The sequence below is a fragment of the Dipteris shenzhenensis genome, chromosome 29 (genome assembly GCF_047967505.1).
Source record: "Dipteris shenzhenensis isolate YYH24624 ecotype China chromosome 29, Dip_SZ_1.0, whole genome shotgun sequence".
NCBI lineage: Eukaryota > Viridiplantae > Streptophyta > Polypodiopsida > Gleicheniales > Dipteridaceae > Dipteris > Dipteris shenzhenensis.
Genome location: NC_141624.1, coordinates 49,062,421 through 49,077,445, shown reverse-complemented (window position 1 = coordinate 49,077,445; position 15,025 = coordinate 49,062,421). Strand labels below are relative to the sequence as shown.

Here is a 15,025-nt window from a genome sequence, read left to right as displayed (position 1 = left end):
CAGAGTTATACAGATGTTCTGATTTGGCTAGAACAGTATGGTTGGCCATGGATCACGTTCTGGAGGACATGATTGAGCAACACAATCTTTTAATTTGTAGATTGCTTTCTTTTCTCAAGATGTCCCTTCCCTACATTTAGAGGTTTGACATGACAATGCAGCAATTATATTCAACGAAGCATCTTACACCTTGCCATGGTTTTGTGAGAGCGGTATAGTGCAGAAGCAAACATGAGAGAGAGAGAGAGAGAGAGAGAGAGAGAGAGCCTCGACACAAAGATGAGGCAATGGCAACTGTATATACAACAAGAGAATACACCAAAAGAGGAGAGAAATGTTCCAGCTGAAATGCCAACAATGGAGAGGGCAGGGCTATTTACAGCCTGCCAAATAGGCCGACCCAGGGCCAGAAAATAGGCTGACCCCAGGGTCAGAACCGACCAGCCTGGTCAGTTGACCCAACCTGCAGGTTGGGTTGACGCAACCAGGGTCAAGGCCAAAAGAGGCCTGACCCGCCAGCCCTAGAGGCTGAGCTACAGCCCCCCCAACAGCCTTGGAAAAGGCATCTGTCCACACATAATTCTATCTTGAAAAGGGCGGGTGCCCACAATAAGCCCTCCCTCACTATGAGGTGCATATAACTCCAATACCCTCCCTGCAGCTCAAAGTGAGCATATAATCTAGTGAAAAAAGTCGATGAAGATGCAACCATGGACCCTCTTGCACCGGCATACAGGATTCACCTTGGTAACAGCACCAACTAACCTGGAGCCTCGAACAAAGAATGCCACCTCGACCAGAAAACAAATATTCCTCAATTGTAATTTCCCAAGCCAATCACACTGGGTTTCTAATGGGGTATAATAATCTATGGTACACACCATGACCTATATTCTCTAGTGGCCAGGGACTCTGGACTTTGAACGCCAATACACACTAGGTCGGTAGTCTTTGCGCCACCAAGCAGTGAACCTTGAACTCATCTGGTCCATAGTTCCACACTATTACCTTGCCTGCCAGAATTCCAACTGACTAGGGCCAGAAGCAGCCCACACCCCCTCTCACAAGCCCTCATGGGTACGTTTGCAAAGCTCTTTCCTCTTGTAAAACTCCCTACAAGCTTTGTATGCACCCACGTGTACCCATGCTTACACAAAAGAGAGCTTGGGCACACTTGCTTTCAATTACATAATTTTTTATGTTATGTTGTGATCTCTAGTAGATATTTGTGTTTAGCAATGGCTCTCATACAATAGAAAGGCCTTTGCATCATTTTCGCACACGTTGCTCAAGCTTCACCTTGGAATTTGTTCTTCATATGATGCTTGCCTCGTAGGTGTAGAGACCAAGTAGGCCCTTGCATCCCATTAGGATGTTATCATACTTCTAACTCCCAGATATCCTTCCATGCTCACAAATGAGTACTACATGTGTGGCCATGTGCATCTATTTGCCATACTTCTTTCTTGCGCATATTTGAAATGTAACATAAAGAAGATTCCATTAAGGTACAAGTGATTTGAGAAAAGTTCTAAACATTTGAATTGAGAACTTGAAGCAACTAATTCAAGCCATAGCACAAGATCATATAAAATGCAGTTGTTTTGCCGATGTGGTTGGTTCATGTGCTAGCATGGAAGCAACACAACTCAAAAGCTATTGTTATCATCAGACTTTGCCTCGATAATACTTTGATTCACCACATCGACTTCAAATCAAAGGCTAAGGAAATACGGGCGCATCTCGAGAATTTTTTCGGTAACAAAATCACAAACTCAAAGGTTTTCTTGAAGTTGCAATTTTACAATTTGAAAATGGAGGATAGTGATACCTTGAGTGGACATTTAGCAAAAATGCAATCTCTTGTGCAACAACTTTCCAGCTTGAAGTGTCCCCCACACGACGAGGACAAAATGGCTGTCCTCATGAAGAGTATGGAAGGAGTCACTCGCTTTGAGCATACTCTTGAAATACTTAGGCTTGCCACGACTACCTTTGATGATATGGTGACTCTTCTTCTCGAAAAAGATCGCCAAAACAAAGATTCTCCGATCTCTTTTTCAGATCCTATAGAGGTGCTTGCCTCCACTAGCAAATGGAAGCCCAGGCCTACACCAGCACATGGCAAGTCAAAGCCATTCAAGCCTCTCAAGTGCACCTTTTGTAACAGCTTGGTCATACTCCCCCCTTCTCCAACCTTGCAACACCTCCTCTTCCCTCTCCTCCGCCATTCTTCTTCTTTTTCTCCCCCAACCCTTTTGCTCTTACAAATTCCTTCTCTCCCACTCCTACGCTTCCTCTGAACCCTGAGCCTCTAGTTTAGTTTCTCAATACTTATCCTCCAACATCTATGAGGGAGACGAGTTCTCCAACATGTACTCTATTCTAAACCCTGGAGCCTTCTTTTGAACTCTGGAATTTCTAAACCTTGAACTCCAAAAGATCTTGCTAGGGAGAAGTTCACCCTTCACGCCTCTACCTGCGAGCTCACCTCCCGCCACCCCCTCCCTTGTGCGCCCCGCCCTTCTTCTGCATCGCAATGGCTTGTTGCCTTTGTAGTGGACTACAGGGTAGGGGCACACTAATCCCGCGGCCCCTCCCTTTGTGTCTCTTTTGCCACAACCATCGTACGGACTCTAGCACCATACTGTCCAAGCCCAAGGCACTTCCTCGCTATTGGTCTCTGCCAGCATCATGTTGCTGCTTTCGCGCCTACTCTTGATCCTCGCCAACAACTCGTTGCTGCCCGTACGACACTCCTAGCCACCTGTAGCAGCTCGACTGCTATCTCCTACAGCTTTGCTACTGCTTGGCACTACCTCTCCAATCCGGTCCCTCCTGTGACTGGCGCATCACCCTCGCCACTCAGCTCTGGTATAGCAGCTCGTGAACATGTAGAAAACCCATGGCCCATCATGGGGCAACTGGTTCTCCCTTTGGCGCTCTTCGATTGCAAACTTCTTCACCCAAAGGAGAGTTCTGACACTAGGGACTGGCAGTATATACTCATTGTCCTTTTCCATTGCTTGACTAACTCCCCCAAGAAGTACATGGGAAGTTGCTCCTGAGCTAGTGGAAACAATGTGGCTGTTAATGATGTGAATGCTAAGATAGTTACAGCTTACTGCCCTTTAGTTTTTTTTGAAGAAAAAACAGTGCTAATTATATTACTTCGAGAACAAGATACAAAAGGTCAGCTTGTAGCTGACGGGCTGCGTTCACAAATCGGACACAGCCCTAAAAGGTAACAGAATAAATCATACTCTCACGGAGGGATAAGACGAGTGTGAATGAACAGCCATCGGGGTGGTGAGTAGTGCCACCGAAGGCCCTGCGAAGTCTGCTCAAAGAAGAGGCCCTGTGTGTCCCAAGCCCGGAGGAAGCGTCTCCGCTTCTCCTGACCGGCCCGGGAATCTCCCTGAATCTGGTCCCACTGGCCTCTGAGGGTATGAATAATCTCGCTCCAAATCTCCGTCGTGATCTGGGCAGTCGATAAGGAGGTGCCACCGAGGATCTGCGCGCAGCGCGAGGTCCAGATGTGCCACCCTGCAATGCTGCTAATAATCTCCCAGACTGACTGTCTCTCCCGAACTCCTGTATCTATCAGCCTCTGCTAGGTGCTGCGGGATACCCTCGAGCGGCCCCCATGTCCCCTGTGTGATAAGGAAAGTGGGGTCCTGCTGGCATGCCTCGAATAAGTGATGAAGACCAGGTGCGGTGCTGCACCAACAGAACGCGCCCCAAGTGATCAATCCTAGCTCTGGTGCTGCGCGAGTAAGAATCCCGAAAGTCCACCTCCACACTTCCTGGGCGCGAGTGCAGCTCCACAGGCAGTGTTTTGGTGACTCCTCATCCTCATGGCAAATCTGGCAGCATCCGTCCTGGCCTATCTGCCGCAACCAGCTCCCCACTGGAAGACCTTTGTGGGCAAGAAGCCACAGGAAGTATGAGATCTTCCGCGGCCGCCAGCTCTCCCATAAGGCCTTCCAGAATGCCTGCAAAAAGAACCTGGAAATACCCTGTGCATACCAGCTGGGCCGCTGGGTGGGGGGGCGGCTCTGCATCCTCCCAAGAACTCGCCTGCCCAGAGTCGTGCTGTAGGCGAAGAAGGAAGTCGGCCCCTATCCTGTCACAATCTCTGGCCACCACCACTCTCCTGGGTCCCAATCAAGCTCTGCCAAGGCCCGCCCCTCCCAGAGCCAGAGACGCCAAAGCTGCATCTGGTCTTGCTCGATGCTAGGATCGGTATGCCAGACCTTCCCCAAAAGGCCTACGACCCGAACCCTCTGCCATGGGAGTAGGGGGTCGATGAGCGCTTCCTCTCTCCTGAGTCGTCCATCCCCAACAACCGCGAAGAAGGAGATAGAGGAGTCATCCATACGTCCTGCGATCACCAGTGGGATGCCACGGGGGGTGAACTGTCCCAGCCAGCGGGCGTCACCAGGCATGAGGACCTGAGGCTCAGGTGGAACCAACAAATCAGCTGGGATTGCGCCGTCGATCTCCGTGCGTCTCGCCTGGGCTCCACGTGCACCTCCAGCTGCGTCTGCAAGATCAGCCGTCTCCAGATGTCTGTACGTATCCCTCCAAACTCGAAGGGACCGGGCTGGCCCCCTCATCCAGCCATCCCACCTGATATGTGATCTCTCCCCCAACTGAAGGCCCTCGGCATCTCTGACCTGACCGTTCCAGATAAGCGGCTGGCGATCGATCTCCTCCTGACAGCTAGGAGGGGACTGAATGAGACTGAGGCGGAGCCGCCTCCAAACCATGAGGAGGCTACGAACGAGTGGGGAACGGGGCTGAGTGAGCGGGGCGGAAGTGAAGATCCACCTGAGGGACGCTAGCCACTCTCCACCTCGACGCGGGACACAAGAACCGGCTCCCTGCTGAAATAACATCTTCCACGTCTGCCAACCCGGGGTCAAACCGCGGATGACAAGCTTGCCTAACAAGGCCTGACTCTGAAGCTCTGGATCGATGACCCCCAGGCCACCCTCAGCCTGCGGAAGAATGACTGTCTGCCAAGCAACCCTGGCTCTGGTATCTCTAAGACCATCCTCCCCGGACCAAAGGAAGTTCCGAACCAGTCTCCTGAGCTGTGCCACGCTGGATCTCGAGAAACACCAGCAGGAAGCCACATACCAAGCCGTGGCTAGGAGGACCTGGTTAACTACCAGGGCACGACCTGCAAGGGAAAGCTTAGCAGTGCTCCAGAAAGCCAGCTTCCGTCGGATGGAGTCTAGCACCGGGAGAAACTGCTGAGCTGGCGTGATGTCTAGGCCAACCTGAAAACCAAGGTATCTAGCGGTCTGTCCCCGTGGAATCCATCTGAAACCCAAAAACCTCCCCCACTGAGAACATGCCCCGGGGTCTGTGAGAAAACCAACTGATTTGTTCCAATTGATTTTCGCACCAGCGGCCGAGCAGAAGACCTCCAGGGCCATCCGCACCCTCTCTAGCATCCTCTCATCGTCCTGGACATACAGGGCTGTATCATCTGCGTACTCCGAGTCCAAAAGCTCCGTGTCCTCCCGGAGTGGAAGGCGAATACCCCTGATCCCTGTAGACCTCGCCCGAAGGTAGTAAGTCATAGCCTCAGCGAAGAAGAGAAACAGGTAAGGAGCAAGGGGGCAGCCCTGACGCACTGATCTCTCCAAGCTAAAGCGCTCACCCATCCTGCCTCCAATGATGACCCTGCTAGAAGCTGTCCTGTACAAAGCTGAGATACCCTGAATCCAACCCGCTGGGAAACCTAGCCGCTCCAGAGTCCCCTCCAAAAAGGACCAGTCCACTCGATCGTAGGCCTTCTCAAAGTCGAGAAGTAGAATGGCAAGGTGTGATCCGCTGTGCTGAGCCCACTCCGCCGCCTCTGAGAAGGTGAAGACATTATCCAGGATACTGCGATTCTGGACAAAGCCTGTCTGAGTGTCATGGATGAGGTATGGGAGTAGAGGCCGAACTCTGGCGCTGATCATCTTGGCGAGGATTTTGTAGGCAGTGGTAAGGAGAGTGATCGGGCGCCACTGACGGATCTCATGTCTATCTCCTCCCTTCGGGTTGAGGCAAATCAGTCCCGAGGAAAGGCTCTCTGGCATCTGACCGCTGCTGAAAATCCTCTGCAGAGCTGCAAGGAGGGGCTGATGGATCTGGTCCCAAAAGGAGGTGAAGAATGCCCGGGATAGCCCATCCTCACCTGGGCATTTCTCTCCATCGATGGCCATCAAGGCCTCCACCATCTCGTCCATGGTGAACGGTGCCAACAACGTCGCCTGCATGCTAGGCTGGACCCTGGAATGTGCCTCCACACCTCCTCACGGTCACGTCGAGTACGAGGGGCAAGCAGCTCCTGCTGGAAGAGGGTCCTGTAGAAGTCAGTGGCCAACCCCAAGACCTCCCCCGGATCCGTAACGATGTGACCATCCGCTGTCCTGAGACTCTGAAGCTGATCACCTGCAGCTCTCTGGCCATGCGTCCTGAAGAACTCCCTGCACATCCGGTCACCCTTCCGGGCCCAGAAGGAGAGAGAGGCGTGATAGAAAAACTCTGAGCGACGCTGGAGTGTCTCCTCCAGAAGGGCTCTGGCTCGAAGGGCCTGGATCCGAAGCTCCTCCGAGCCCGGGGAAGCCTGCTGGAGTCGCTGAATGGAGGCGAGGTCCCTCCGAAGAGCTCTCTCTCTGCCCTACCAATCCTGTCGAACCTGTAGGGCTGCGAGCTGGCAGATCTGGCTGGACTCCTGCAAAGCCTGCGCCACCAAGCCAACCAGATCCACGCACTCGCCCCAATCTCTGTCCCAAAGACTGCAAATACTGATGCGCACATCCTCCCTCGAGAAAATGGAGTCAGGAATCCGGCATGAGCGGGGGGGAAGGGACTGAGCTGCCGAATCTAATGATAAGAACACAGGCGCATGGTCGGACAGTGTCGTCCCTGGAACTATACCCGCCTGACCGCCTCTGCCGATGGCCCAATCACTAACATAAAATCTATCCAGCCTCTCCAGGAGTCTGCCTCCTTCCCTGCGGAAGCCCCACGAAAAGTCCAAGCTCCCGTGCCAGCGTCGGAAGGACGGGTCTCACCAACTGTCCCTTCCTCCTGTCGCAAAGATAAAAGAGTCCCAAGCTAACTGCTCTGCCTGAGACATACCTGTAAACTCCGGTCCTCTGCCCTGCTGGTCCTCCAAGGTCTCCAGATTGTTGAAGTCACCTCCAACAATCCAGGAATCCATGTCTGGGAGAATCCCTGTAAGTGTCCTCCAGAAGGTGGCTCTACAACGGAGATCTGTGGGAGCATAAATGTTGAGGACTCCAACTCTGGATCCCTCCAGTTCCAGGCCTACCCAAAGGGCACAGCCTGGAATCAGCGTGCCATGACCGAAAACTCCCTGGGCTAGCTGCTCGCCCACGGAGGTACAAACACCACCACTCCTCCCCAGTGCGCCAATCGAGGGCTCCCAATAAGTGTGAGAACGTCCAGGGAGAATCTTCCCGCATCTGCGGGAGTGAGCCGCAGAAAGCTTGTGCTCCTGGAGCAGAAGTACATCCAAACGACCTATCACTGCTGGCTGAAGTTCCTGTCTCAAAATGAGCTTCCTAGGACCACGGGTTCCCGAAGAGTGAAACCCGTTCACATTCCAGGAAACGAGGTGTAGGCTCATGGTGAGGGCTGGGAGGCTGCGAACAGCTGTCTGCTCGCGGTCGAAGTCAAAGAAGAAGCTGACATCTCGGAGTGGAGACGCTGACGCTTATGGGAAGGTTTGGAGGGGGAGGCGGGGTCATCCTGCCCGTCCTTCAACACCTTCAGCAAAGGCGAGAGGCCTTTGGTACCATGAACGAAAGCTTTCTCGAGCCAGCTCGAGATCTCTGAGGTGGTCATACCGTAGAAAGCGCGGAGTTTCTGAGGGGTCCAGGCTCTGACATCTTGGGGGAGGGGCCAAGACAGGGGGGGCCTGAGGATCACAATCAGTCTGAAGCGTTTGGCGGTGCAACGCCACCGCAGGCGCACGTCACCCTCGGACCACTGAGTCTCGAGAAGCTGCCCACCGGACGGGCCTATCCAGGAGCAAACCTGAGCATGTGTCTGCTCCCTGAGAGCCTCCCATACCGAGTCGTCTGTCCAGGTCTCGGTGCCGTCGCTAAGGAACGTGAAAGCAAAGCTAGGGCCATCCCTGGGGGCCAAGGCGGCTATCTTCCCATCCGCCCCTTTGCGGAGCAGGAAGATACTGATGTCGAGGCAAGCAGGGAAAGTCCCGAGGTCGGCCACATCCAAGTAGTCCCAGGGGCCAGATCTGTAAAAGTCGCGGGGGAGCTCTCTCTCTTGAAGCTGAGGCCCGTCGGAGTCTGCTACTGAGGGGCTAGCGGACAGAGAAGCCTGCTCCGGTGAAGGTGTAGACTCAGGGTGTCCTGCCAGCCGAGGGGGAGGGGGAGGAGGCTGGGGAATAGGCAACACAGACTCCTCAGGGGCGACTAGTGGAGGAGGAGGAGGAGGGGGATTGGGGGCTGCCCTCGGCTGAGGAATCGTCGGTGCAACTAGATCTGCGGGAGAGCTGAAAGAGGCGGGGGGGGGAGGGATGGGGATGCATCTGGAACTGGGGCTGAGAAGGAGGGGGAGAAGACTGAGGAGGACGAGGGGGGGGCTGAAGTTGCGGGTCGGGAGAAGTGGGGTGCAGATGGGGGATGGCCTGGGGCTGAATGGGAAGAGGCTGGGGAGAGGAGGAGAGGGGGACCTGAGTCTGTGGAGGGCGGGCTACCGTCGAAGAAGATGCTCTCCCAGGTCCCTGGGGCGGCTGCCTGTCAGGTCTCTGAGGTGCAACTGCAGGTTGGGTAACCTCAGCCTCTTTGCCTTTATCAGAAATCTTCTTGTTCTTTCCCCTTTTCCTTCTAACCTCAGTCCAGCCGCCAGCTAACTCTGGTCCGGGCTCCGGCTGCCTCTGCTCCTCCTGGCGTGGCTGCCCGGAGGGGGGGGGAGGGGGCGGAGAGGGGGGGGGCGGGGGGGGTCGAGAAGAGTTGGCGAAGTGTGGACAAACAGCCGCCAGGTGCCCGAAGCCGTGACACCTCAAACACTGCCCTGGCTGTCCGGTGACTACCATGCTCTGGGTGATGCTGCCGGCATCTGTCACGATCTCGATCACTGTCGGGAGAGTCGCAGGATCCGCCACAGCCACACGGACTCGGGGGGCTCCTGCCGTAGTCACCGCATCGGCGAAAGTATCGTGCATAACCCAGCCAAAGTGGGAGCCCAGGTCCCTGACAATCGGCCGTAGCTCAGCAGCAAGACCTGGAAAAACTAGCGTCACTGGATGACGAGGTATACGGAACCGAGCATCAAAATCCGCCGCGCTAAACCCGCGGTACCACGGGACTATCATGACAATCTTTCCATCCACAGTCGTGGGGGAGCCAGCAATCAAGTTGCTCGCCGCTTTCGCATTGGAGAGTTTGAGCCAGAAGATGCCCCTTCCCATAAGGGCCACCTCCTCAATATGGCCGTCCTCTAGCATGAGGGTGGACTGGAGCCAGTCCCTGATGGCTGATCTGGAGGGGGAATGTCCAATGACTCTGCCATAAACAGAGGTAAGGGCAAAGTCATTGGCAACCTCCTGAACCCGAGATGATTGTTGCTCTGTCAGGATGACGCGGTAGGCATCTGGAGAGGGAGGGTCCGTCTGGGCCTCCGGTTCCGGGCAAGGGGCCGCCATACCGCCAAGACAAACTGCGAGGCTTCCGATGAGGAAAAGGCTGCCACCCAAAAAGGGAGGGGGGTAGATGCGGGAGGGTGGAGCCTGGGTGTGGCGGGAAGGATGGAGGGCGGGGGGCGGAGGAAGCGGGATGGGGGGCAGGAAGCGGAGATGGCGCGGGATGGAGGAGTGGGGGCGGGGATCGGGGGCGGTGGAGAAGAGGCGGGGACGGAAGTGGGGGCGGGGGAGAGGCGGAGTGGGGCGAGAGGCGGACGGGGGGCGGGGGGAAGGGTGGAAAAAAGAAAAAAAGAAAAAAAAAAGAGCGAAGGGACGGGGGAGGCGAAAAAAAAGAAAAAAAAAAGCGACGGGCGGACAGCGGCGGAGGGAGGGGCGGTGAGGCGAAAGGGGGCGAGGGCGGGGGGCGAGAGGTGGGTGGGCGGAGCGGGAGGCGGGGGGGGGTGAGTGGAGCGGAAGCGGGGAGGGATGGAGCGGAGGGGCAAGGGGAGAGACGAAGCGGGGGGGGGGGGGTGTGCGTGGCGAGGGGGGGCGGAGCAAGGCGGGGAGGGTGAGGCGGGGTGAGCGTGGAGGGGGGGTGAGCGTGGAGGGGGTGAGCGTGGACGGAGCGGGGAGGGGGGGTGAGCGTGGACGGAGCGGGGAGGGGGGGGTGAGCGTGGAGGGGGGGTGAGCGTGGACGGAGCGGGGAGGGGGGGTGAGCGTGGCGAGGGTGAGCGGAGGAGCGAGGGGGGGTGAGACGGAGGTGAGCGGGGATGGCGAGGGAGGGGGAGGTAGAGGTACGGAGGGGGAGGGGGAAGCTCGCAGGAGCTCAGTCTAAGGTTATCTATATTCCATACGGCTAGGCTACCATCTTCTTACTGCCCTTTAGTTAACTGAAGGCTGGTTTTACTGTGAGTGGTGAGGGGAATCGCCGTTCAAGGAACCTCTGCAAAAAATCCTTGGAGTTATTGCTAAACAGAACGTTCAGTAATTCCTCCTCATTTCGACAAACAAAGTTTCGTTTCTTCCAGCAGACTAGATGACAGTACTCACATAATACTGGCTCGCTCGAGAGGCCATTTTTGGATTCGAATCAGAGTTGTCGGCAAAGAGCCTCACACTCGTCATCGTACTCAAGAGGCGGTAGGTGGTTGGAGCATGTGGTGTATGGGAAGGCGTGAAGGACAGCCTCGTGTAGTGATCAACTAATTAGAGCAGCACGATCCTTTAGAAGAGATATGTGATCAATATAGGTGAGTAACATGTAGAGTCATGCAAAGTATCTTGGTGAGAGGTTGTGATCAAAGTGTGTGTCATGATAGGTAGAGTAAGTGGGTACTGTGGTGGGTGGTGTGGCAAGGTAGCGAGTGGTGATGCTAAAGAAAAGATATGTATGATCAGCCCAGGGTGGAGGTGGTGAGATAGAGAAGTCCGTGATGTGCAATGTGAAGGCAGGGGATCCCAAGATGTAATCAACCACACTAGACCCTCCTCCATGCGGAAAGCAGGTGAAGCCACTAGAGGAGGGGCCATCGCTCAAGACCTGTATAGAGAATGAGATCATGCACCGTACCTAGATCAAGAAGTGCATATCCGTAGGAGGTAACAGGGGCCTGCCTATCAGCGGATACTTGTGATAGCGTGTCCCCGTCCTCGCATTGAAGTCTCCAACTAGGAGAACATCTCCGCAACTCGAGAAATCCATGATATTCTGGTGGAGAGGTGTGTACGGTGATGTCTCAGCCTCCTCCCGCACTACCCCAGCAAAGTGTGATGTCTCTGGTGGGAAGTAGCAGATCCCTACGAAGAGATCTCGACCAGTCATGCACCGTAATCAGATCCAAAGAAACCTAGCATCGGGTCCCTCCTGATGGAAATGGTGTAAAAAATGCCGCTCAAGCAGGTAACAAGGGGATGTACACATATATGTATGCATGTGTGTTATGCAACCGAACCTCACATACAAGTTATGAAATGATATGATACGACATTCCACCATCCTGAATCCTGGTATCCTCTCCATGCCCAATTCTCAGTTTGACGAGCAATGTTCTGCTGCTATTATGGCCAAAACCTGACACACATGGCAGAATGACTGACATGGCAACAAAAGTGTTCCACAAATTAAGGGCACCCCAGATCCTCATCCACAACTTCCAGCCCAGCACCATGGGCATCCCTGCTTACTCTTTTTCCCATTTTATTTAATCTATTAGGCTTGTTTATTTTGTCCAGTTAGGCAAGCATATTTGCTCCAAATTTTCTGTCCCACAACATTTCCACAATTATCAAAGTATAAATCCAGGAAGAGTTCACCTGTTATGGAAGGCAAAGTAGCACTTTTCCCACGCACATTTAGGTGTCGACGGGACTTCAGCTCTCCTCCATCAAGTACTACACAGAAAACTGAATCTTTTGTTTTGGACTTCACTAGCAGTGACATCATTCCTCCTGCAACATCAGTTAGACATGTCTGAGGCACGGGCTTGGGCTGGAATATCCTTGTTTCACAAACTGTTACCCACAAGGATGAAAAGAGACTAATTGTTTTCCCAGCTCTCCTGGTGTCAAAATTTGTAAAATATGAAGCCATATTATTTCAAGCATACATGCTAACATAGACAATGCCCAAGACACGCTATGTCCAGATGAATGCCAGTCAACTATCACAATGTAGGTTGATTGAGAGATATGACCTTTTTTTTTGTATCGTGTTTTCTAAGCATAGCAACAGTATTTGGGTTAGTGGCTGACTTCAGAGATAAGTTGTCTTCTAAGCATAGCAACATTATTCAGGTCAGTGGCTGCCTTCAGAGGTAAGTTTAAATGTACTGGAGCACAAATTCGTAATTCACCCTTCTCAAAGTCATTAGTTGAAGAGTGTACTTATCTGTAGAGAAAAGTGTTACGCTCTCAACTCTCATGTAAAAAGATCTGTATCTGGATCACCTTCACTATTTAAAATAATCCTCTTTACAGGCAGCTGTTAGTGCTCCAACATTCCAATGATTCAAAGCTTTATTTACCATCTACCAGAAGAGTGTCTCCTTCCTCTACATCGTCGACAAAACCATCATAGTTTACACTGACACAAGTGTCTCTGCCCACCCCCCTCTTGATTGTCAAGGTGAAATTCTGGCCTTTAACAAGTTTGACAGGTTGTGGCAAGTCCCCACTTCTCACCTCAGGACCCTGCAAAGTATCGAAATATGCATGACGAATGTAAGACTAGGAAATTTTCCCAAATCCCACAACAAAAATGTTCAATACCTCGATAAGTGACAATACATGAAATACCAAAGTTTCACAGTGTCATATATGCTTTTTCCTACACTAAGTGGGAAACTAAAGATGACAATTGAAATGAAATCCAAGCAACCTATCCATATAGAATGGAAGTACTATTCAACCTTGGTATCCAACATTATTGCAATTGCGTTGTCAGCTGACTGTGCATTATATTCCTTCACAAGATTAATAACTCTCTTGTGGGATGAATGGCTTCCATGAGACATATTTAAGCGAGCAATATTCATCCCTCTCTCTGCAAGCTCCCACACCATTTCTCGAGTGCTGGTAGAAGGGCCAATAGTGCACACGATCTTTGTCTTACGCTGAATCTTAGACATGGATTCACCATCACATTGGGAGACTGTTTCATCAGTAGGAGCGCTCACCTCTCTCTGAAAGGATAAATAATAATATTGGAAGAAGATCCAAAACGTGCATCACAGAAACCAAAAATTAATCTATCTATTAGATCTCATGGCAAATCCTCGAAAGAATAAGCAAGCGACATGCTCAACTACCATATGAGCAGTGCATATAGTGCTAAGATCTCTCACGCCAAGATATTGGTCCTACCAGCAGTAAAAGCATGTATGAATCTTTATACGTCACGAAATTATCTGCGATGTCACGTCCACTAATTTTCTATCATGCTATCGCCTCAGTATCATCTAACAGAGTCTCAAGACATGCGCTTAATCGCGCTATGCATATGCATAGCGCAATTGAACGTAAAAGTCGTCCTCCTAAAAGAACATTAAAAATAATACACTAAGGCGCACTATTGAATACTGCATTATTTACAATACTCTAGTGAAGGACGTCAAATTGGCCGTGAAAGCTACGCAAATCACCTTTGACGGCTATGCCAAAATCGAAAGAGTAAAATTCGTCACTGATCTTACTAATTGATAAACCATGCTAAACCTTGTTCCGTTCTTACCGCGAGGCCATAGGATGGAGCACGAAAGTTATACATAATACTTCGGTTTGATATATGAACGCCGCCCGATGCCAGCCTCGCAGAGCGGTGAGGCGAGCGAGCCATAGCCTCAACCATACGGATCGAGTAATTTGCATGGAGGCGTCTATCATTCAGTCTACTCTCTTTTAGGAACAATACATGTGAAACTGCACCCCTCGAGCCGGTGAACGACAGCCGATGATTTGCAACTTCCATCAACCTGCGAAGCGGGATCGTCAAATAAGCGCAGTTTCTTCCAAATTAAGGTTGCAAATTAAGTGCAGTGCAGACGACTCAGACGGAGGCTGCAAATTCACGAGTCGAGACGTCATCTGACGACGTACTGTTTGGTCCGTATGGAGTCTTATGTCTGTGGATCAAGTGAAGCTATCTCCATAAACGAATCCCATTCAGACACCTGGTCATAATAATGGTGCCCATCACTCAACAGTTTTAGGGAAGCAAGCGCTTCCTCACTTCTTTGATGATGACTTCATAGCCTACAAGCACTCAACTAGGCAGCCTAACTACTAACTCAAAATTGAACTTGAATTCTAGAATTTTATCAAATATTTTAAAGATGTGGACATGAGACACTACATGGGCTCTCTGCAAATGTCACGGGTGGTGATTTATTATTGACTTGGCCATATTGTTTGTGCACTTTGGGAGTTGAAGTCCACAAATACATGAATAAGGCGACGCTCATAGGAGCTCATAATTGATCCTGATTGCAATATTGTCACATGGACTACAATCATATGAAGGTGTCGATATATTCTGATCTTGCATCTAGCTTGGATTTCCTTGCTCCCTCGCATCGAAAACATGCATCAAAAGAGAGGAATGTTGTAAGAATTCAGATTGAAACAAGCGATTTTAAATGGACAAGCAATTAAAAATATTTGTATGATAATATATAATATATAATTATTATAACCACACAGTGTGGGCGGGGAGGTGGCCCCAAATAGTTATAATCTGAGGGAACGGGCCCTTCCCCATGCGTCGAGAATATAAGCGCGAAGAATATAAACATCGAGAATACTAGCACCGAGAATAAGTCTCGCGAATGGATAAGATCCTAGCATATTACCTGAATG

General features: G+C 51.8%; 1 protein-coding gene across 2 annotated transcripts in view; it reads right to left on the bottom strand.

The window, feature by feature from the left end:
• The window catches only part of LOC147882960 (pyruvate kinase isozyme G, chloroplastic-like), a 58,071-nt gene extending 43,697 nt beyond the window's left edge, over positions 1-14,374 (bottom strand). The window contains exons 1-5 of one of the 2 annotated variants that reach the window (XM_087400621.1): positions 14,267-14,374; positions 13,902-14,142; positions 13,081-13,353; positions 12,697-12,862; positions 11,987-12,121 (exon numbers count right to left, since the gene is read on the bottom strand). In XM_087400621.1, the coding sequence (XP_087256747.1) occupies positions 11,987-12,121; positions 12,697-12,862; positions 13,081-13,353; positions 13,902-14,138 (811 nt within the window). In that variant the 5' untranslated portion in view covers positions 14,139-14,142; positions 14,267-14,374. Of the gene's footprint in view, positions 1-11,986; positions 12,122-12,696; positions 12,863-13,080; positions 13,354-13,901; positions 14,244-14,266 lie in introns of those variants that run through there. The other variant, XM_087400622.1, reaches the window with a different exon arrangement.
• Positions 14,375-15,025: the final 651 nt, after the last annotated feature.